Genomic DNA, 22,115 nt, shown 5'->3' with positions numbered 1-22,115 from the left:
ACTTGGGATTTTATTGGCGAGATTAGATCCTATGTTTGAGAAGAAGTCGTTTATCTTGTTCGCTGTATCAGTGGGATGCAGTGGTGTTTCATGAGGTTTAGTTAGAACAATATTCTTGTTTTTTTTTCAGTTTGTGTGTGCCCAGAATCTGGGAAAGTGTTTTCCAGGTCTTTTTTATATCTCCTCTTGTGTCAGTGAATCTGCTGGAGTAGTACAGTGGACCCCCGCATAACGATCACCTCCGAATGAGACCAATTATGTAAGTGTATTTATGTAAGTGCGTTTGTACGTGTATGTTTGGGGGTCTGAAATGGACTAATCTACTTCACAATATTCCTTATGGGAACAAATTCGGTCAGCACTGGCACCTGAACATACTTCTGGAGTGAAAAAATATCGTTAACCGGGGGTCCACTGTACAGTTGTTTGGCTTTCTTTATTAATTTGGTGAGAACTGTTGAATATTGTTTAAGAATATCTTCGTGTATTAAGCCCTGTCTATATTGCTTTTCATATTGGTGTTTCTTATCAATGGATTTCAGAATGCTGCTGGTTAGCCATGGACATCCAAGCCGTTTATTCGTGATCTGTTTCATTTTTATAGGACAGTGTTTGTTGTATAGGCTAAGTATTTTGTTAAGAAAAATGTCTGTCCAATCGTCAATACCATTGGCATTGGAGAATTCTGTAGGCCAGTCAACAGTCTCTAGGTCTGCTGTGAAATTCCTTATTGAGGCCTCGTCATGGAGTCGAAATTAAACTTTGTTGTATTCGAGTGGTGGCTTAGTAATGTTTGTTAAGAGGAAGGTTGGGTAGTGATCAGTAGTGCTGTCTGTGATTATCCCTGATTTAAGGGGGGCTAGTATATTGGTCCATATGTGGTCTATTATGGTTGCACTTGTCTCAGTCAGTCTGGTTAGTTTAGTTTTTGTTGGTATGAAAAGTGCATTGTTCATATTGTTGATGAAATCAGTTAGTCTGATCATCTGGTAGGCCAAGGTTGATATTGAAGTCTCCAGCTAAGGAAGCTGGTGCTTGTTCATTTGTCTGTTTGTTATTAGTGACTTTAGATTCTCACTGAAGTTTGGGATGTTTTTGTGGGGTATCCGGTATATGGCACCGATTGTTATAGGCGTCTTGAGGTTTTTTCAGTAAAATTAGCAAAAATGTATTCCCCATATTCATCACTAAAGCAATTAGTGCTAATACAAGATAGTTGGTTAGAGTAATAGATTGCAGTACCACCCCAACTTGGTATGGTCTGCAGTTGTGGATTGCTGTGTATCCTGGTAGTGGGTAGATATCAGTTGTGTCCTGCTTAAGCCAGGTCTCAGTAAGAATAATGCAGGAGAAGGGTGTCTTTAGTGACTCAAGGAGTGCCAGGAGGTCATCATAGTGTTTGCTTAAGGACCTGATGTTGTAGTTAAGAACTGATAGACTTTGAGCAGTGTTCAGGATAGTGCTGGCTTGTGATGCTGTGTAATAAAGGCAGTTACTTTCCAATAAGTTTTGATTGTGTGTTAAATTATGGAGGTTTAGATCAGGGTCAACGTGATCATTCATCTTTTAGGTTTAAATAGTGGTTGTTTATATCCTGTATTATGTGGTGAGTTCTAATACTGATTTCTGTAGTGGTGGGAGGTTTGGATAAGTATACCGCTAAAGCACTTTGGTCATATAGAGTATAGTCACTAATAAACATAATGAAATTGATATTGTTTATGTGTTGTGCTAGAATGAGCTAAAGTACAACTAGGTATAAACTAATACTATAAAAAAAAAAAATTACAAGTGGCACCAGACTCACTCTTGTAATTGCACTAAGGTCTTATATAATGAATTTATTGTTGTCTATGTATTGAGCTAGAATGAGCTAAAGTACAACTAGGTATAAACTTATAATATAAAAATACAAATTAAAATGGTACTTGCAAGTGCACTAGGGTCTGATATAGGTTGTTAACAAGATCAAGAGTATAACTAGATTTAAATTGACAGAACAAAATTCACAAATTAAAGTACCAAAAGAATAATAAGTAAAAAATAACAATGGCAATGACTTGGTTATCATGTGATAGTAAGATGGTAGACAGATACACAGGTACACAGGTACAAAGGATAATATAAAGGTTGGAGTTGAATATACAAACTTGAAAATTTGGCAACAAAATGTTATGAAAAGTATAAAATAATGATTAATGTACAAAAGTAAAATTGACTGGTGTTTAATAAAATTTTAGCAAGTAATAATGATTACAAAAAAAAAGATTAATCAGCAAAAAAAAAAAAAAAAAGTGAAAAAGTAATGTTTATTTCAAGTATTAAATTTTAAGAACAGTTATTTGGATTCAGTATTGCACTGGTAGTTATACTAGAGGTTATTTGGCAGTACAAGGTATTTAAGAGTACTTTAAGATAGTAAATGTGGTATTAAAACAGGTTATGGGCAGCATGTATTGTGTTAATAAAGCTGTCATGCTGATAGCTCTCTTCGTTACCCCAGTCCACATTTGATAAGTGTTCTCTAAGCCCATTGTAATCTGCTAAGCAAAAATCTGGGACTTGTACTGAATTATCCCTACTATCATACTTCCATTCAATGCTTAAGGTAATTGATTTGTGATCGCTTGTGCCGAGTTCCTCTGTAATTTCTAAATTATTAACAAGGGTTTCCTTGTTTGCCAAAACCAAGTCAAGCAGGTTATTTCCCCTTGTAGGTTCTGCCACAAACTGCTTCAAAAAACAATCCTGAACTACTTCTAAGAAGTCGTTTGATTCTAAATTCCCAGTCAAGAAATTCCAATCAATATGACTAAAGTTAAAGTCTCCTAGAATTACTACATTATCATGCCTTGTGGCCTTAACAATTTCCTCCCATAGTAGTCTCCCTTGGTCCCTCTCTAAGTTTGGGGGACTGTATATCACACCTAAAATCAATTTTTCCTGTCCCTCTGAAAATTCTATCCAAACAGACTCTGTATTTGTTACTTCAGACTTAATACCCGTTTTTATGCAACAGTTCAAGCGATCTCGAATATACAGTGCCACCCCACCCCCCTTCCCGATACTTCTGTCTACTTGGAACAATTTAAAATCCCGTATGTGACATTCAGCAGGCATATCCCGATTTTTCGTATTGAACCACGTCTTAGTTAAGGCAAATACATCAATGTTACTTGCACTAGCAACTAGTCTCAACTCGTCCATCTTATTCCTAGCACTACAACTATTTGTGTAATGTATATTTAAGGACCCTCCTTTCTCTTTACCCTTCCTGCTCCTTTCAGTTATTCCACTAAACCTATTACTGTCCTTTTCACCTAGTGCCACTGGCTTTCCAATATGCACCTCATTTTGCCTATTACTAGTTCTCCTAGTACTCATATTACTGCACTGGGACTTCACTGTTTTCCCGCCAAAACCCAGACCACTAACTATTCCTAGTTTAAAGACCTAACAGCTCCCTCCACTGCATTGGCCAGTGCTCCCACCCCAAACCTAGATAAGTGAACCCCATCCCTGGCATACAAGTCATTTCTGCCAAAGAAGAGGTCCCAGTTAATGAATGTTACCGCATTTTCCTTACAGTACAGTGGACCCCCGGTTAACGATATTTTTTTCACTCCAGAAGTATGTTCAGGTGCCAGTACTGACCGAATTTGTTCCCATAAGGAATATTGTGAAGTAGATTAGTCCATTTCAGACCCCCAAACATACATGTACAAACGCACTTACACAAATACACTTACATAATTGGTCGCATTCTGAGGTGATCGTTATGCGGGGCTCCACTGTATTTGTCCAGAAAGCACTTGACACCAATTGCCCTGGACAGTCATTCATTTCTAACTCCTCTCCTTGGCAAAATACCTCATATGACAGGGTTCCCACCCTTCCTCCTAATTATCTCTATTGCTGACCTATACCTGCTAATCAGGTCCTCACTCCTACGTCTGCCAACATCGTTGCCTCCATCACTGAGACAGATAATAGGATTGCTCCCATTACCTCTCATAATGTCATCCAGATGGCTAACAATATCCTTCATCCCAGCCCCAAGAAAACACACACTCTGCCTCCTACTCCTATCCTTCAAGCAGAATGCCCTATCCCTGTACCTAATCTGGCTATCCCCAACAACAGCAATGTTTTTACCTTCCTTGGCGACGTCCGTCGTGATGTTCCCAGTAGTCGACTCACATTCATTAGGTAGGACTGCACCTCCACTTGTGGAATTTGTCAAGACGTTGTCGATGGTCTTTGTTGGGGTTTCTAGGGATGTCTCACTCATGTCTGCCAATGCTTCCTTGGTGCTTGTTGTGGCATTCCCAGTAGAACACCCACATTCGTCAGGTAGCACCGAAAATGGGTTGGAAGTTTTCACAGTAGTCTTCTGGTTTCTCGTTGTTTCTGCCTCTCCAACACTTTTCTTGATCCTCAGCTTGGCTCCATGTTGCTCGGTCACAGACCAAGCTCCCCTCTTAACCTGGGGACTCACAACAGGAGGATTACTACGAATCCTCTTGTTCTCCTCCGTTAATCGCCGTATCTCCAGCTTAGCAACCCTAAGCTCTTCTTTCAGCTGCTGGTAAAGTTACTCAAGAGAGGGCATCCTGGTTCAGATTCACAGAGAGCACACAAACAGGTCTTAATCGCTCTGGGATGCTTAAATATCATAGAATATGTGGCTGGGTTGACCTGGCATGTATGGCTGAATGCCATACATGCTACACTTGATTTCTTACAATAAATACTACTCATCTCACCCTAGATTGAGACTACAAATATTTTAAGGGAAGTAATGAGTAAACTGTATATGCATTTTATCGCTCTGGGATGCTTAAATGTAATAGAATATTATGTATAGGTGGGGTGGCCTGGTATGCTAGCCTGGCTGACTACCATACATACCACACTTGATTTCTTACAATAAATACTACTGTCTCACCCTAGATTAAGACTATAAATATTTTAAGGTAAGTATTGAGTGCACTGTAGTGATACTGGTCCTGTGGGGAGCAGCAGCAGGATAATACTGCAACACCTCTAGGGGCCCTTAACAACAACAACAGTTTGGCGTGCGTCATGGGCACCAAAATATGGTGTGTGATTCTCTCCTACTTTATCCATTTATCACCGATGCAGATTACATGGTGAGTTTAAATATGTGGCCTGTAGTTATAACTTTTCTCTTGACATATGCAAGACATCACCATCCCTGTAGAAGCCATTATTAGATGTACTAGTCATTATATTTTGTTGTTGCAGAAGTACTATGAAGATTCTATGTTCAATAAAGCCTAGAGATAAGGCCTGTGTTTCTATCACAACAATTTATTGAACATAGAATCCTGGGCTACCTGGTGGTGATCCTGCGCTAGACTACATCACAACATGGAGCGTTTACTGAAACCTGAGAGGCTAGACTGTGACCCCAGCTTATCAACGGCTGCTCAGGAATGGAAGCACTGGTTTAAGACTTTCGAAAACTTCTTGGGAGCCCTTCCTAAAGAAGATCTAGATAAACTAAGTCTGCTCATCAATTTTGTGTCACCTAAGATATATGAGGCTATTTCTGAGTGTAATACCTACGAAGATGCTATCAAAACCCTCAAGTCTCAGTATATTAAACCTACAAATGAAATCTTTGCACGCTATCGCCTTGCAACTCGCCGCCAGCAGCTTGATGAGTCCTTAGAGGAATACTTTCAAGCACTGAAAATTTTAGGTAAGGACTGTCACTTCCAAGCAGTGACAGCTGCTCAGTATTGTGAAGAGTCCATCAGGGATGCTTTTATCAGTGGCCTGCAATCACCAATAATAAGGCAGCGTTTATTGGAGAATAAAACTCTCGACTTAGCCGCTGCCTTTGACCAGGCAAGAGCTCTAGATTCAGCCCAGAAGAATTCTGAAGTATACAGTACCACTCAGCCTTCTCGAGTGGTAAGTGCTGCAATTCCTGACCAAGACTCTTGCAATGAAGTTACTGGGGAACCTGCCTCAGTGACAGCAGCAGCAGGTACGGTGTGTTTCTTTTGTGGTTTTTCAAGACATCCACGTCCAAAGTGTCCTGCTCGTGAAGCAATGTGCCATAAATGCCACAAGAAAGGTCACTTTGCTAAAGTATGTCGTGCTAATGCATCAACAAGAGCTAGTGCCTCCACACATTCCAGTGATCATGCGACTCTAGCAACAGTGACTTCTGCGGCTACTCCAAATTCACTGTCAAAGGCAGTTGTGAAAGTATTCATCAAAGGAACAGAAGTAGATGGTCTTATTGATAGTGGCAGCTCAGAGAGTTTCATCAACCTTGACTTAGTTAAACGGCTCTCCTTGACTCTACATCACTCATCAGGTACCGTTTCCATGGCATCAACATCTCTCTCTATTCAGACCTTAGGGTTTTGTAAGGTAAATCTCAGAGTTAATGGAAAGGATTATCAAGATGTACATTTAGCTATTCTGCCACAACTGTGCTCTGATGTTATCCTTGGTCAGGACTTTCAGAAGCTGCATGGTAGTGTCACCTTAACATATGGAGGTGAACTGCCTCCTCTTGTTGTCTGTGGACTTAGCACTTTAAGGGTAGACCCACCAAAGCTGTTTGCAAATCTTACCGCGGATTGCCATCCTATATCAGCTAAGTCACGCCGCTATTCTTATGAGGATCGGATGTTCATTGAGAAAGAAACTCAGAGGCTGCTGAAGGAGGGTATTATAGAACCGAGTGATTCCCCTTGGCGTGCACAGGTTGTTGTTGTTAAAGATGGTTATAGGAAACGGAGACTGGCTATCGATTACTCTGAGACAATCAACAAATTTACACTTCTTGATGGGTACCCTCTACCTCGAATTGACGATACAGTGAACAAAATTGCTCAGTACTACGTGTTTAGCACAATTGATCTGCAGAGTGCCTATCATCAAGTCCCTATAAGGAATGAAGATAAACCATACACAGCGTTTCAGGCTAGTGATGGCCTGTATCAGTTTACCAGAGTCCCTTTTGGAGTCACCAATGGGGTAGCCTGCTTCCAACGAATTATGGATTCACTCATTCAGGAAGAGCAACTCATGGGAACTTACGTGTATTTAGATAATGTTACCATTTGTGGCAAGACCCAGGAGGAACATGATGCAAACCTTGATAAGTTTTTGGAAGCCGCCAAGAAGAAAAATATCAGTTACAATGAGGAAAAGTGCACTTTTTCAACTAAAAGGCTTAGCATCCTTGGTTATGTAGTGGAAGGAGGTTCAATATTCCCAGACCCTGAACGACTACGACCTCTACGGGAACTTCCAATGCCTCAAGACAAAAAGTCACTCCGAAGAACTCTTGGTCTCTTTGCTTATTACTCACAATGGATCTACAACTATTCAAGTAAAGTCCGCCCATTGAGTGCTACCACATTTCCTGTGACAAAGGAAGCAGAAGCCGCTTTCCATATTCTCAAACAGGACATTGAAAACTCAGTAGTTCAAGCCATTGATGAGTCCCTACCATTCGAAGTGGAAACGGATGCATCTGACATTGCCATTGCTGCAGTCTTATCTCAGGCAGGACGACCAGTAGCCTTCTTTTCGAGAACTTTTCAAGGATCAGAGAAATGTTATGCTGCTGTAGAAAAGGAAGCCCAGGCCATCATAGAAGCAGTTCGCCACTGGAGGCATTATTTAACTGGTAGACATTTCACCATAAGGACTGACCAACGGTCCGTGATGTATATGTTCGACAAGAGGCACAAAAGTAGGATAAAGAATGACAAGATATTACGCTGGAGGATGGAACTATCGTGTTATGACTTTGATATTCTGTACCGACCGGGTCAAGAGAACATCTCACCTGATGCATTCTCTAGGTCCCACTGTGGAGCAGCATGTCATGATTTGCAATCACTCTCAGCTCTCCACAAGGCTTTGTGTCACCCAGGAGTTACACGCCTGTACCATTTTGTCAAATCAAAGAACATGCCCTACTCAGTGGAAGATGTGCGACAAGTGATCAGAGCATGCAGAGTATGTGCAGAGTGCAAGCCAAACTTTCATCAGCCAGAGAAGACTCATCTCATAAAATCCACCCAGCCTTTCGAAAGATTGAATATAGATTTCAAAGGACCTCTACCAAGCACAAATCAGAATAGGTATTTCCTTAACATAGTAGATGAATATTCAAGGTTTCCCTTTGTATTCCCCTGTGCAAATATGGCTGCTTCAACTGTTATTAGTTGTCTTTCACAGTTGTTCTCTATTTTTGGTATGCCAGCTTATATCCATTCAGACAGGGGATCCTCATTCACGAGTAACGAACTTCAGGAGTTTTTGGCTAGCAAAGGTATTGCCTGCAGCAGAACAACAAGCTACAACCCTCAAGGCAATGGTCAAGTGGAGCAGTTCAATGGTACTATATGGAAGGCAGTTACAATGACATTAAAGTCGCGCAATCTACCTGTTCAACACTGGCAAACTGTCCTACCTGATGCTCTTCACTCTATTAGATCACTGCTGTGCACAGCTACTAATGCAACCCCTCATGAAAGACTCCTCAACTATTCACGTCGTTCCTCTACGGGAGCCTCCGTGCCCACTTGGTTATGTCATCCTGGACCCGTTCTCCTGAAGAGTCACCGTAGGATGAACAAGACGGATCCTTTAGTGGAAGAGGTAGAGCTCCTGCAAGCTAATCCACATTACGCCCACATTCGCTACCAAAATGGTGAAGAGACTACAGTATCTACAAGACATTTAGCCCCAGTTGAAATCCCTATCAGTGTGGAATCTCAAGATACACCAATAGATGTGAAAGATGCTTCGTTTTCTCCTGGAAAGCCCCTTGAGACTACCCCTATGGAAATAGAGGATTCTGCTCCAGCAGTTAATCAAACCCCGCTGGAAAATATCGAACCTGGTGAAGAGGCTCAAGGGCTACGAAGGTCGGGACGTGTACGTCGCCCACCTAACAGTTTGGGAGATTACTGTCTCTGATATTTTAGAAGGGGGAGATTGTAGTGATACTGGTCCTGTGGGGAGCAGCAGCAGGATAATACTGCACCACCTCTAGGGGCCCTTAACAACAACAACAGTTTGGCGTGCGTCATGGGCACCAACATATGGTGTGTGATTCTCTCCTACTTTATCCATTTATCAGCGATGCAGATTACATGGTGAGTTTAAATATGTGGCCTGTAGTTATAACTTTTCTCTTGACATATGCAAGACATCACCATCCCTGTAGAAGCCATTATTAGATGTACTAGTCATTATATTTTGTTGTTGCAGAAGTACTATGAAGATTCTATGTTCAATAAAGCCTAGAGATAAGGCCTGTGTTTCTATCACAACATGCACTATGTGTGTATTGTACTTTTTTATTGTTTTTTTGATGCCTAGTTCTATTGCTAACTTATTATATGTTAGTGTAAACTTGTTATCTAGTATTTGTATGCATTCATAAGGGGAAAAAAAGGGTGTTCCACTTTATGGCGATTTCCGCTTTACGGCGGTAGCCTGGAACCTAACCTGCCGTATAAGTGGGGCCATACTGTATATATGTCTTACGAGTCAATGTTTTTGACGTATTAATATGCCAAAATTCTAGCAGCTTCAAATCAAGCAGGAGAAAGCTGGTAGACCCACATGTGAGAGAATGAATGGGTCTTCATGGTCAGTGTGCACCATATAAAAAATCAAGGACCCGGTGGTGCATTGTGGGAATGCCATTTCAGTAGTCCTTGTTCATCATGCCTACCGGCAAATCTGGGACTCTTTTCTTCACAAGTGATGCTCTAACACAGAAGATCAGTAACTGCATGTTGCTACCAACAGTAACAAAACCTACAAGAGTTACACAGACTAGTGGTTCCCTACTAGACCACATCTGGACCAACACCATATCCCCTTTAAAATCAGGCATAATCACAGATAATACCACAGACCACTACCCTACCTTCCTCATAACAAACCTTGGCAAATTACCCCAAGACACTACTAAAGTCACTTTCAGACTTCACAATGAGGCAGCCATTAATAACTTCACAGCAGCAGTGACAAACATTGACTGGCACACTGAGCTAGAAATCTATACAGATATTGATGAATGTATTAATAATTTTCTAAAAAAGACCCAATACCTCTATAACAAGCACTACCCTAAAAAACTAAACAGATGACAGCTAAGAGACTGAACAGTCCCTGGCTAACACCCAGCATCCTCCAATCCATAAATACAAAACACCAATATGAAAAACAGTACAGAATGGGTCACATAACCAGAGACCAAACAAAACGTTATTCTGAAATTCTAGGAACAAAAAAAAAAAATCACAAAATAGCGAAATTGAACTAACAGAATCAGATGAACCCCAACTCCCACCAACTGAAACAACAGACTCAATGATTTCTTCACTATAGGAAAAAACCTTGCCAATGAAATCCCAAGCTCAAATACCCCACCCAATGACTACCTCACTGGCAACTACATTAACACACTGTTCCTAGCTCCGACTAACCCAACTGAAGTCTCCCTTATTATCAACATGCTAAAAAACAAGACATGAGATTTAAATTCCTTGCCACCCTTTATATACAAAAAAGCATTGCAAGTGCTATCACCAATCATTGCAACACTCTTTAACAAATCCATCGAATCCTCTACCTTCCCTACAGTTCTCAAAGTAGCAAGGGTCACCCTGATCCATAAAGGAGGAGACCAAACAGACTTGAATAACTATAGGCCAATATCCAACTTACACCCTCTCTCTAAAATCTTCAAAAAATTAATTCATAAGCGAATCTATTACCTGGAGTTTACCTGGAGAGAGTTCCGGGGGTCAACGCCCCCGCGGCCCGGTCTGAGACCAGGCCTCCTGGTGGATCAGAGCCTGATCAACCAGGCTGTTGCTGCTGGCTGCACGCAAACCAACATACGAGCCACAGCCCGGCTGATCCGGAACTGACTTTAGGTGCTTGTCCAGTGCCAGCTTGAAGACTGCCAGGGGTCTGTTGGTAATTCCCCTTATGTGTGCTGGGAGGCAGTTGAACAGTCTCGGGCCCCTGACACTTATTGTATGGTCTCTTAACGTGCTAGTGACACCCCTGCTTTTAATTGGGGGGATGGTGCATCGTCTGCCAAGTCTTTTGCTTTCGTAGTGGGTGATTTTCGTGTGCAAGTTCGGTACTAGTCCCTCTAGGATTTTCCAGGTGTATATAATCATGTATCTCTCCCTCCTGCGTTCCAGGGAATACAGGTTTAGGAACCTCAAGCGCTCCCAATAATTGAGGTGTTTTATCTCCGTTATGCGCGCCGTGAAAGTTCTCTGTACATTTTCTAGGTCGGCAATTTCACCTGCCTTGAAAGGTGCTGTTAGTGTGCAGCAATATTCCAGCCTAGATAGAACAAGTGACCTGAAGAGTGTCATCATGGGCTTGGCCTCCCTAGTTTTGAAGGTTCTCATTATCCATCCTGTCATTTTTCTAGCAGATGCGATTGATACAATGTTATGGTCCTTGAAGGTGAGATCCTCCGACATGATCACTCCCAGGTCTTTGACGTTGGTGTTTCGCTCTATTTTGTGGCCAGAATTTGTTTTGTACTCTCATCTCCCACAATATACTCAACCCCTGTCAGTTTGGGTTCAGGCCTAATAAAAATACTAATGATGCTATTATACACATGCTAGAACATATATACACTGCAATAGAAAAAAAAGAAGTCCCACTGGGGATTTTCATGGACTTACGTAAAACTTTTGGTACAGTTGACCATGACTTGTTCCACATTAAATTGTCACACTATGGTATAAGAGGGTACTCCCTCAACTACCTAAAGTCATACCTCAGCAACAGAAGCCAATATGTGAACACAAATGGGGCAAACTCTTCCACACAGCCAATTACAGTTGGTGTCCCACAGGGAAGTGTCCTAGGCCCTCTTCTCTTTCTCATATACATAAATGACCTACCAAATGCATCGCAACTACTCAAACCTACACTATTTGCAGATGACACTACATATGTCTTCTCTCACACGAGCCCAGTCATGCTGGCCATTACTGTGAATACCGAATTACAGAAAATATCTACCTGGATGAGGACAGACAAACTTACTCTAAACATTGACAAAACTTACTTCATTCAGTTTGGTAACAGAGCTACTGATGCCACTCTTACTATAAAGATAAATGGATCATCTATCACACAGCTCACAGAGGGAAAATTCTTAGGAATCCACCTTGATAATAGACTCAAATTTCAAACACATATGCAACAAATTTCCAAGAACATTTCCAAGACCGTAGGCATACTATCGAAGATACGGTACTATGTTCCACAGTCAGCCCTCCTGGCCCTATATCACTCGCTTATTTACCCCTATCTCACCTATGGAATTTGTGCATTGGGATCTACAACATTAAACCATCTCAGACCACTAATTACCCAACAAAAGGCTGCAGTCAGAATGATAACAAATTCCCACTACAGGCAGCACACTCCACCAATATTTAAAACTCTAAACCTACTCACCATACAAAACATCCATACTTATTACTGTACCTACTACATACATAGAACACTTAACTCGGATATAAACCCTCCCCTCAAACGTCTCCTTACCAACCTCAACAGAACACATGACCATAACACAAGGCACAGATCACTTTTTGATGTTCCTCGTGTCCATCTCATGCTGTGCAAAAACTCAATGCACATAAAAGGCCCTAAAATCTGGAATTCATTACCTGTGAATATAAAAGAAACAGTCTGTTTATAATTCAAGTCTCTTCTCAAAAATCACTTATTCACCCACAACTAAATAAATACTGAATAATTGTATCTCATAAATTGTATCTCACAAACGTTTCTTATAATTGTATCTCATAAATGTTTAACCTATGACCCAATCAAACTTTGTTATTTTTTATTACATTACCTAACAGAATACTCCATTCTACTGAATGCACAGCAACACAGTAAATGACCATATGACCTGTCTTTGTAATACTCATTTGTGCTTAATTGTAATCTGTTTACAATAATGTATTACCACTGAATATATAATTGCTTAATTAATCTTAAGTTAACTTTAAGCCTGCCCATAATGCTCTGCATACAAGGGGCTTTGGCATGTTACACTTAATTACTGTATTCCTTTGTACTTCTCTGTATCATGTTCAATTAAATAAATAAATAAGTAAATGGTTTTGAGGAGTTTGTGACCAAAAGCAGTGCCCAGGGTACCAGAAGAATGAAAGAGATTGAAGGAGAATGAGAGAAACTGAGAGAGAATGATGGAGAAAGAAAGATAATTAGGTAGGAAGATGTTGGGGAAGCAAGCATCTAACCCCATTGTTTTGACAGGCAGTAGGGGGAGCGAGTAATGGTACAATATGTCATTTTGACAGCTGCCTGACCCTGACTCAGCACATTTAGAAGTCCACACTGGCACACAACACAAGCTTGCTGAAGATAATAGCAGTTATATGAAAGTGTCCAGTGACTATATACGTGTATGTATATTATAGAAACCAGAAGGAAGGAAGGAAAGAATGAAGAAAGAAAGAATGAAGACAGAAAGAAAGGTATGTATGTAGGTAGGAAGGGATGATGACACATTTACCTAGGATAACTACCTAACACAACTGTCTGCTACTACTGTGAAGAAAACTGCTCAGACGAGGTGTTTTGTCTGTGCACATAAAAAAAAAAGCCCTTAAAAATGCAGACACTCGTTTTATGTGTGAGGAGTGTAAAACACCATTGTGTATGAAGCCATGTTTCAAAGAGTTCCACAAGCTGCAGAACTTCTAGGAACATGTCCAGTGACTGTACATTTGTATATGCATAATAGAACAAAGTAATAAACAATTTTTTGTATTGTTTGTGTAAACAAGTTTTGTAAACAGTATATTGATAATTATGTGTGTGTGCTTATTGTGTTGTATACAACGAATATATATACGTACATTGCACCTTACTTTGGTCTCACAGGCCACATAAGTTACCTGAAAAAATAAAGTAGTGGAAAAAGCAAGATACCTTCGAATGGGAGTAAAGAAAATGTTTACCCCCTTGGATGGTTGCTGTCTACCAACCTACTACCACAGGATGGTAGTACCTCCCTGGGTGGTTGCTGTCTACCAACCTACTACCACAGGATGGTGGTACCTCTCTGGGTGGTTGCTGTCTGCCAACCTACTACCACAGGATGGTAGTACCTCCTTGGGTGGTTGTTGTCTACTAATAGACTACCACAGGATGGTACTACCTCCTTGGGTGGGAGGGAGCCTTGGGAGGGAGCCTTCACCAAATTCAACTTCAATAACAAGAACATAAAGTGGGACCAAGTAAACCAAGTCTTAACTGTTATAAGCTGGGAAGATAGACTAAGCAACATAGACCCCAACTTATGCCTAGAACAGATGTATGCTCAAGGCTTATTCCTTTAACCCGTAAACGGTCCAAGCAGATCTACATTCACATGTGTAGTGCTACAAAAGTAGATCTACATTTTTTTTACATATTTTCAAATATAACAAAAAAAAAAGTAGATCAAGGTTTTTTTTTACACATTTTCAAATGTAAAAAAAAACAAAAAAAAAGATCTACTTTTTTTACATACTACTTTCAAATGTTGAAAAAACGTATATATACATTTGGACCATTTACAAGTTAAGAAAAAGGAGTAGATGTAAAATAGAAAGAGACAGGCGCTCTTTTTACAGGCGACGAAAAAGAATAACAGTGCAGCTAAAAGAGGCCAATACAGTGGACCCCTGAGTTTTGTGATTAATCCATTCCAGAGAGCCTGCCGAAAGTTGAAATTCACGAAACTCGAAACCATTTTCCCCATAAGAAATAATGGAAATAAAATTAATCCGTTCCAGACACTATTAAAATAAAATTTTTTTTTTTCAAATTAAATAACTATTTATATACTGAAATCAATGAGAAATCAAGTATAGTGGACCCCCGATTCGCAAAGCCATCGGTATCCGATAAATCCAGTATCCGAAGCATTACATCGCAAAAAATTTGCCTCGGTTCCCGTTACAAAACCCGGTATGCAATACGATTTGTACCAGACGTGTCCACTGTTTACAAGCCAGCCAGTGTGCGCGCATCTAAGGGTACATTCGGTACATTCCATATTATCCATATTATCACTGTTTTTGGTGCTTGTTTCTGCAAAATAAGTCACCATGGGCCCCAAGAAAGCTTCTAGTGCCAACCCATCGAGACCAAAGGTGCTAATGACTATTGAAATTAAGGAAATGTGTGCAAAGTGGCTTGAAGTGCAGACTTTTTTTGATGAAAATCACCCTGACACAGCTACTGCAAGCTGTGTTGGCAACCTGTATACTGACAATGTTGTGAACCACTTTAGGAAAATCATAAAGGAACGAGAGGTACAGGCCTCTATGGACAGATATGTTGTGTGACAGAAGTCCAGCGACTCTCAAGCTGGTCATTGTGGCATTAAAAGAAGAAGGGAAGTAACCCCAGAAAAGGACTTGCTACCTCAAGTCCTAATTGAGGGGGATTCCCCTTCTAAACATTAAAAACTTCGACACTCTCCCATCCCATCAATCAACACCAGATCTTCATTAAAGGCAAGTGTCAATTATTCTGTTGTGATTATTCTATTGTTATTATTTTATTGTAATTATTATATTGCATTAAACTTAATATATCACGTGGTAAAAAAAAAATCATACTTTTGGGTGTCTTGCACGGATTAATTTGATTTCCATTATTTCTTATGGGGAATATTGATTCGCTTTCCGATAATTTTGGTTTACGATGAGCTATCAGGAACGGATTAATATCGTGAACCGGGGGTCCACTGTACATGGGTGGATGGAAGATGGGAGGAGGTGATAGGAGGAAGGTGTTCACTATTGTTCGGAAGGAGAATCTCCTTCCATTAGGACTTTAGGTAGCAAGTCCTTGTCTGGGGTTACTTCCCTTCTTCTTTTAATGCCACTGTGAACAACTTGAGAGTCACTGGACCCCTGTTGCACAAAATATCTGTCCAGAGAGGTCTTTTTCTGGCATTTCTTTAAGATTTTCCTGAGGTGGGACACAACACTGTCATTGTATATGTTGCAGATACGGCTTGTTTCAGCTTGGTCAGGGTGATATTTTTCAACAAAACTTTGCAACTCATTCCACTTGGCACAAATCTCCTTAATATTTGAAGAAGGCACCTCATCCACTCCCTCTTCCTCCTCCTCTGAAGCAAGTTCCTCGGCTGTGGTCTGATGCTGTTCGAGTTGAAGCTCTTGCAGCTCGTCAATGGTTAGCTCTTCCCTGTGGTCCTCCACCAACTCTTCCACATCCATGTCACTCACCTCCAACCCCATTGACTTGCCCAATGCCACAACACCTTCCACAACAGACAGAGGGTCGGCAGGGACAGGGTCTACCTCAAACCCTTCAAAATCACTCTGGATCGTGTTCCTCACTTTATTTACCAAAGGGCTTGCACTAGCTTTCCTTGGGTCCATGATGACTTATTTAGCAGTTGCAAGCACAAAAAAGAATGGATTATTATGAAACGTATTGTATGAACCCGCGGGGTGATGGTCACGTGTTGGTAAACAATGGCACACTGAGCGTGAATGGCATGGGAGACTGGCTTGGTGTGCGCGGTGACGGGCGGACGGGTACTGGATGGTTGCCGAAACACGAGTCTAATCACGAAACTTGAGGCCAAATTTTGCCAAAAAAACTTGCCAAAGGTCGAATTTCATGAAAGTCGAGGCTGCCGAAACTCGAGGGTCTACTGTATCTCTGAAATGCATAGGGAGTCACTGATCAGAGAAATAGCAAACATCGAACTTAAGCTAAAAGAATCTTATAGGAGTCAGGAATCGCGGGAAGAACTAAAAGCCATAAATGAAATAGAAAGAAACCCAAAGTATTTGTTTTCCTATGCCAAATCAAAGTCGAGAACAATGTCCAGTATTGGGCCCCTACTTAAACAAGGTGGGTCCTACACAGATGACAGCAAGGAAATGAATGAGCTACTCAAGTCCCAATATGACTCAGTTTTTAGCAAGCCGCTAACCAGACTGAGAGTCGAAGATTAAAATGAATTTTTTATGAGAGAGACACAGAACTTGGTTAACACAAGCCTATCTGATGTTATCCTGATGCCAAATGGCTTTGAACAGGCGATAAATGACATGCCCATGCACTCTGCCCCAGGGCCAGACTCATGGAACTCCGTGTTCATCAAGAACTGCAAGAAGCCCCTATCACAAGCTTTTACCATCCTATGGAGAGGGAGCATGGACACGGGGGTCGTCCCACAGTTACTAAAAACAACAGACATAGCCCCACTCCACAAAGGGGGCAGTAAAGCAATAGCAAAGAACTACAGACCAATAGCACTAATATCCCATATCATAAAAATCTTTGAAAGGGTCCTAAGAAGCAAGATCGCCACCCATCTAGAAACCCATCAATTACACACCCAAGGGCAACATGGGTTTAGAGCAGGTCGCCCCTGTCTGTCTCAACTATTGGATCACTAGGACAAGGTCCTAGATGCACTAGAAGACAAAAAGAATGCAGATGTAATATATACAGACTTTGCAAAAGCCTTCGACAAGTGTCACCATGGCGTAATAGCGCTCAAAATGCGTGCTTAAGGAATAACAGGAAAAGCTGGTAGATGGATCTATAATTTCCTCACAAACAGAACACAGAGTAGTAGTCAACAGAGTAAAGTCCAAGGCGGCTACGGTGAAAAGCTCTGTTCCACAAGGCACAGTACTCGCTCCCATCTTGTTTCTCATCCTCATATCTGCCATAGACAAGGATGTCAACCACAGCACCATGTCTTCCTTTGCAGATGACACCCGAATCTGCATGACATTGTCTTCCATTGCAGACACTGCAAGGCTCCAGGCGGACATCAACCAAATCTTTCAATGGGCTGCAGAAAACAATACGAAGTTCAACGATGAGAAATTTCAATTACTCCGATATGGTAAACACGAGGAAATTAAAACTTCAGAGTACAAAACAAATTCCGGCCACAAAATAGAGCGAAGCCCCGACGTCAAAGACCTGGGAGTGATCATGTCGGAGGATCTCACCTTCAAGGACCATAACATTGTATCAATCGCAGCTGCTAGAAAAATGACAGGATGGATAATGAGAACCTTCAAAACTAGGGATGCCAAGCCCATGATGACACTCTTCAGGTCGCTTGTTCTATCTAGGCTGGAATATTGCTGCACACTAATAGCACCTTTCAAGGCAGATGAAATTGCTGACCTAGAAAATGTACAGAGAACCTTCACTGCATGCATAACAGAGATAAAACATCTCAATTACTGGGAGCACTTGAAGTTCCTAAACCTGTATTCCCTGGAACACAGGTGGGAGAGATACATGATTATATACACCTGGAAAATCCTAGAGGGACTAGTACCAAACTTGCACATGAAAATCACTCGCAATGAAAGCAAAAGACTTGGCAGACGATACAACATCCCCCAATGAAAAGCAGGAGTGTCACTAGCACGTTAAGAGACAATACAATAAGTGTCAGGGGCCCGAGACTGTTCAACTGCCTCCCAGCATACATAAGAGGGATCACCAATAGACCCCTGGCAGTCTTCAAGCTGACACTGGACAAGCACCTAAAGTCGGTACCTGACCAGCCGGGCTGTGGCTCGTACATTTGATTGAGTGGAGCCAGCAGTAACAGCCTCGTTGATCAGGCTCTGATTCACCAGGAGGCCTGGTCACCGACCAGGCTGTGGGGGCATTGACCCCCAGAACTCTCTCCAGGTAAACTCCAGGTAATAGACTACCACTGGATGGTAGTACTTCCCTGGGTGGTTGCTGTCTACCAACCTACTACCACAGGAGGGTAGTACCTCCCTGGGTGGTTGTTGTCTACTAACCTACTACCACAGGAGGGTAGTACCTCCCTGGGTGGTTGTTGTCTACCAACCTACTGCCACAGGATGGTTGTACCTCCCTGGGTGGTTGTTGTCTACCAACCTACTGCCACAGGATGGTAGTACCTCCCTGGGTGGTTGTTGTCTACCAACCTACTACCACAGGATGGTTGTACCTCCCTGGGTGGTTGTTGTCTACCAACCTACTGCCACAGGATGGTAGTACCTCCCTGGGTGGTTGTTGTCTACCAACCTACTACCACAGGATGGTAGTACCTCCCTGGGTGGTTGTTGTCTACCAACCTACTACCTAATTAATAATTATGAAAATTTGAGTGTCATATAAGCTAAATATTAATAATGCAGTGTATATTCACATCCATTTTTTCCTTCTTTTCCACTTAATTTAAGTCTGCAATTATTGTTATACTTAAAGTACAAAAAATGCAAACCCTTGTGAATCATTTTGAGCCTTCAAAACCGAATATGATTTCTTATATTTATAATTGTGTTAGTGTATTGTGGTGCCTCTTGAAGGCTGTGTGTGTGTGTGTGTGTGTGTACTCACCTATTTGTACTCACCTATTTGTGGTTGCAGGGGTCGATTCGCAGCTCCTGGCCCTGCCTCTTCGCTGATTGCTACTAGGTCCTCTCTCTCCCTGCCCCATGAGCTCTATCATACCTCGCCTTAAAACTATGTATGGTTCCCGCCTCCACTACGTCACTTTCTAGGCTATTCCACGGCCTGACTACTCTATGACTGAAGAAATACTTCCTAACATCCCTTTGATTCATCTGAGTCTTCAACTTCCAATTGTGACCTCTTGTGTCTGTGTCCCTTCTCTGGAACATACCGTCTTTGTCCACCTTGTCTATTCCGCGCAGTATTTTATATGTCGTTATCATGTCTCCCCTGACTCTCCTGTCCTCCAGTGTCGTCAGTGTGTGTGTGTGTGTGTGTGTGTGTGTGTGTGTGTGTGTGTGTGTGTGTGTGTGTGTGTGTGTGTGTGTGTGTGTGTGTGTGTGTGTGTGTGTACTCACCTAATTGTGGTTGCAGGGGTCGAGACTCAGCTCCTGGCCCTGCCTCTTCACTGATTGCTACTAGGTCCTCTCTCTCTCTCTCTGCTTCCTGAGCTTTATCATACCTCTTCTTAAAACTATGTATGGTTCCTGCCTCCACTACTTCACTTGCTAGGCTATTCCACTTCCTGATGACTCTATGACTGAAGAAATACTTCCTAACGTCTCTGTGACTTGTCTGAGTCTTCAGCTTCCAGTTGTGACCCCTTGTTCCTGTGTCCCCTCTCTGGAACATCCTATCTCTGTCCACCTTATCTATTCCCCGCAGTATCTTGTATGTCGTTATCATGTCTCCCCTGACCCTTCTGTCCTCCAGTGTCGTCAGTGTGTGTGTGTGTGTGTGTGTGTGTGTGTGTGTGTGTGTGTGTCTGTGTCTGTGTCTGTGTCTGTCTGTCTGTCTGTCTGTCTGTCTGTCTGTCTGTCTGTCTGTGTGTCTTAGTGTTCTGTGTTTACTTTAGAATCTCTTACTGGAATGTACATTAGTTTACCCTAATTTGTGTTATATATGGTACTGTAATTCTGTATTTTCTTTTCCCAGGACTCTGATGACAACAACAGCCATGAAAACCAGTATGAAGCTAAATTTATCATAGCACTGTGTAGACATCTTATTTTGCAAGGTTATTCAGAGGATGACATTACTATCCTCACTCCTTACTCAGGACAGTTCTTCCTTCTACGCAAGGTGAGTATATCCTCACTCCTTATTCAGACAGTTCTTCCTTCTATGCAAGGTGAGTATATCCTCACTTCTTATTCAGACAGTTCTTCCCTCTATGCAAGGTGAGTATCCTCACTCCTTACAGTTCTTCCTTCTACACAAGGTGAGTATATCCTCACTCCTTATTCAGACAGTTCTTCTTTCTAAGCAAGGTGAGTATATCCTCACTCTTTACTCAGGACAGTTCTTCCTTCTATGCAAGGAGAGAATCCTCACTCCTTATTCAGACAGCTCTTCCTTCTATGCAAGGTGAGTATCCTCGCTCCTTACACGGGACAGTTCGTCCTTCTACACAAGGTGAGTATCCTCACTCCTTGCTCAGGACAGTTCTTCCTTCTATGCAAGGTGAGTATCCTCACTCCTTACTCAGGACAGTTCTTCCTTCTACACAAGGTGAGTATCCTCACTCCTTATTTGGGACAGTTCTTCCTTCTACACAAGGTGAGTATCCTCACTCCTTACCCAGGACAGTTTGTCCTTCTATGCAAGGAGAGTATCCTCACTCCTTACTCAGGACAGTTCTTCCTTCTACACTAGGTGAGTATCCTCACTCCTTGCTCAGGACAGTTCGTCCTTCTACACTAGGTGAGTATCCTCACTCCTTACTCAGGACAGTTCTTCCTTTTACACTAGGTGAATATCCTCACTCCTTACTCAGGACAGTTTGTCCTTCTACACTAGGTGAGTATCCTCACTCCTTGCTCAGGACAGTTCTTCCTTCTACACAAGGTGAGTATCCTCACTCCTTACTCAGGACAGTTCGTCCTTCTACTACTAGGTGAGTATCCTCACTCCTTGCTCAGGACAGTTCGCCCTTCTACAAGGTGAGTATCCTCACTCCTTACTCAGGACAGTTCTTCCTTCTACACAAGGTGAGTATCCTCACTCCTTACTCAGGACAGTTCTTCCTTCTACACAAGGTGAGTATCCTCACTCCTTACTCAGGACAGTTCTTCCTTCTGCACTGGGTGAGTATCCTCACTCCTTGCTCAGGACATTTTGTCCTACACTAGGTGAGTATCCTCACTTCTTACTCAGGACAGTTCGTCCTTCTTCACTAGGTGAGTATCTGCAGTGATAACACCAGGAAGCAGCTCTGACGAGAACTCACACACACACGAGCTTTTAAATCTCTGAACAAATGAAAAAAATTCAATTTAAACCAGCAAATAATAGAGCCTACTAGACTGGAGAATACACTAGACCTCATCGTCACTAACAATGATGATCTGATATGCAATGTCACCATATCAAAAACAATATACTCAGATCACAACATAATCGAGGTTCAGACATGTATGCGTGGAGCCCCAGACCGACATAATGAGATTAGTCAAGAGGGAGCATTCACTAAATTCAACTTCAATAACAAAAACATGAAGTGGGACCAAGTAAACCAA

At 41.8% G+C, this 22,115-nt stretch overlaps 1 protein-coding gene across 1 annotated transcript in view; it reads left to right on the top strand.

The window, feature by feature from the left end:
* Positions 1-22,115, top strand: part of LOC128685235 (NFX1-type zinc finger-containing protein 1-like) — a 356,060-nt gene that overhangs the window by 186,191 nt on the left and 147,754 nt on the right. The window contains exon 6 of the mRNA XM_070080420.1: positions 20,533-20,679. Coding sequence (XP_069936521.1) covers positions 20,533-20,679 — 147 coding nt within the window. The remainder of the gene's footprint in view (positions 1-20,532; positions 20,680-22,115) is intronic.

Source organism: Cherax quadricarinatus, chromosome 1, assembly GCF_038502225.1.
Source record: "Cherax quadricarinatus isolate ZL_2023a chromosome 1, ASM3850222v1, whole genome shotgun sequence".
Taxonomy (NCBI): domain Eukaryota; kingdom Metazoa; phylum Arthropoda; class Malacostraca; order Decapoda; family Parastacidae; genus Cherax; species Cherax quadricarinatus.
Note: the sequence above shows the minus strand (reverse complement) of the source record. Positions and strands in the feature narration are given on the sequence as shown.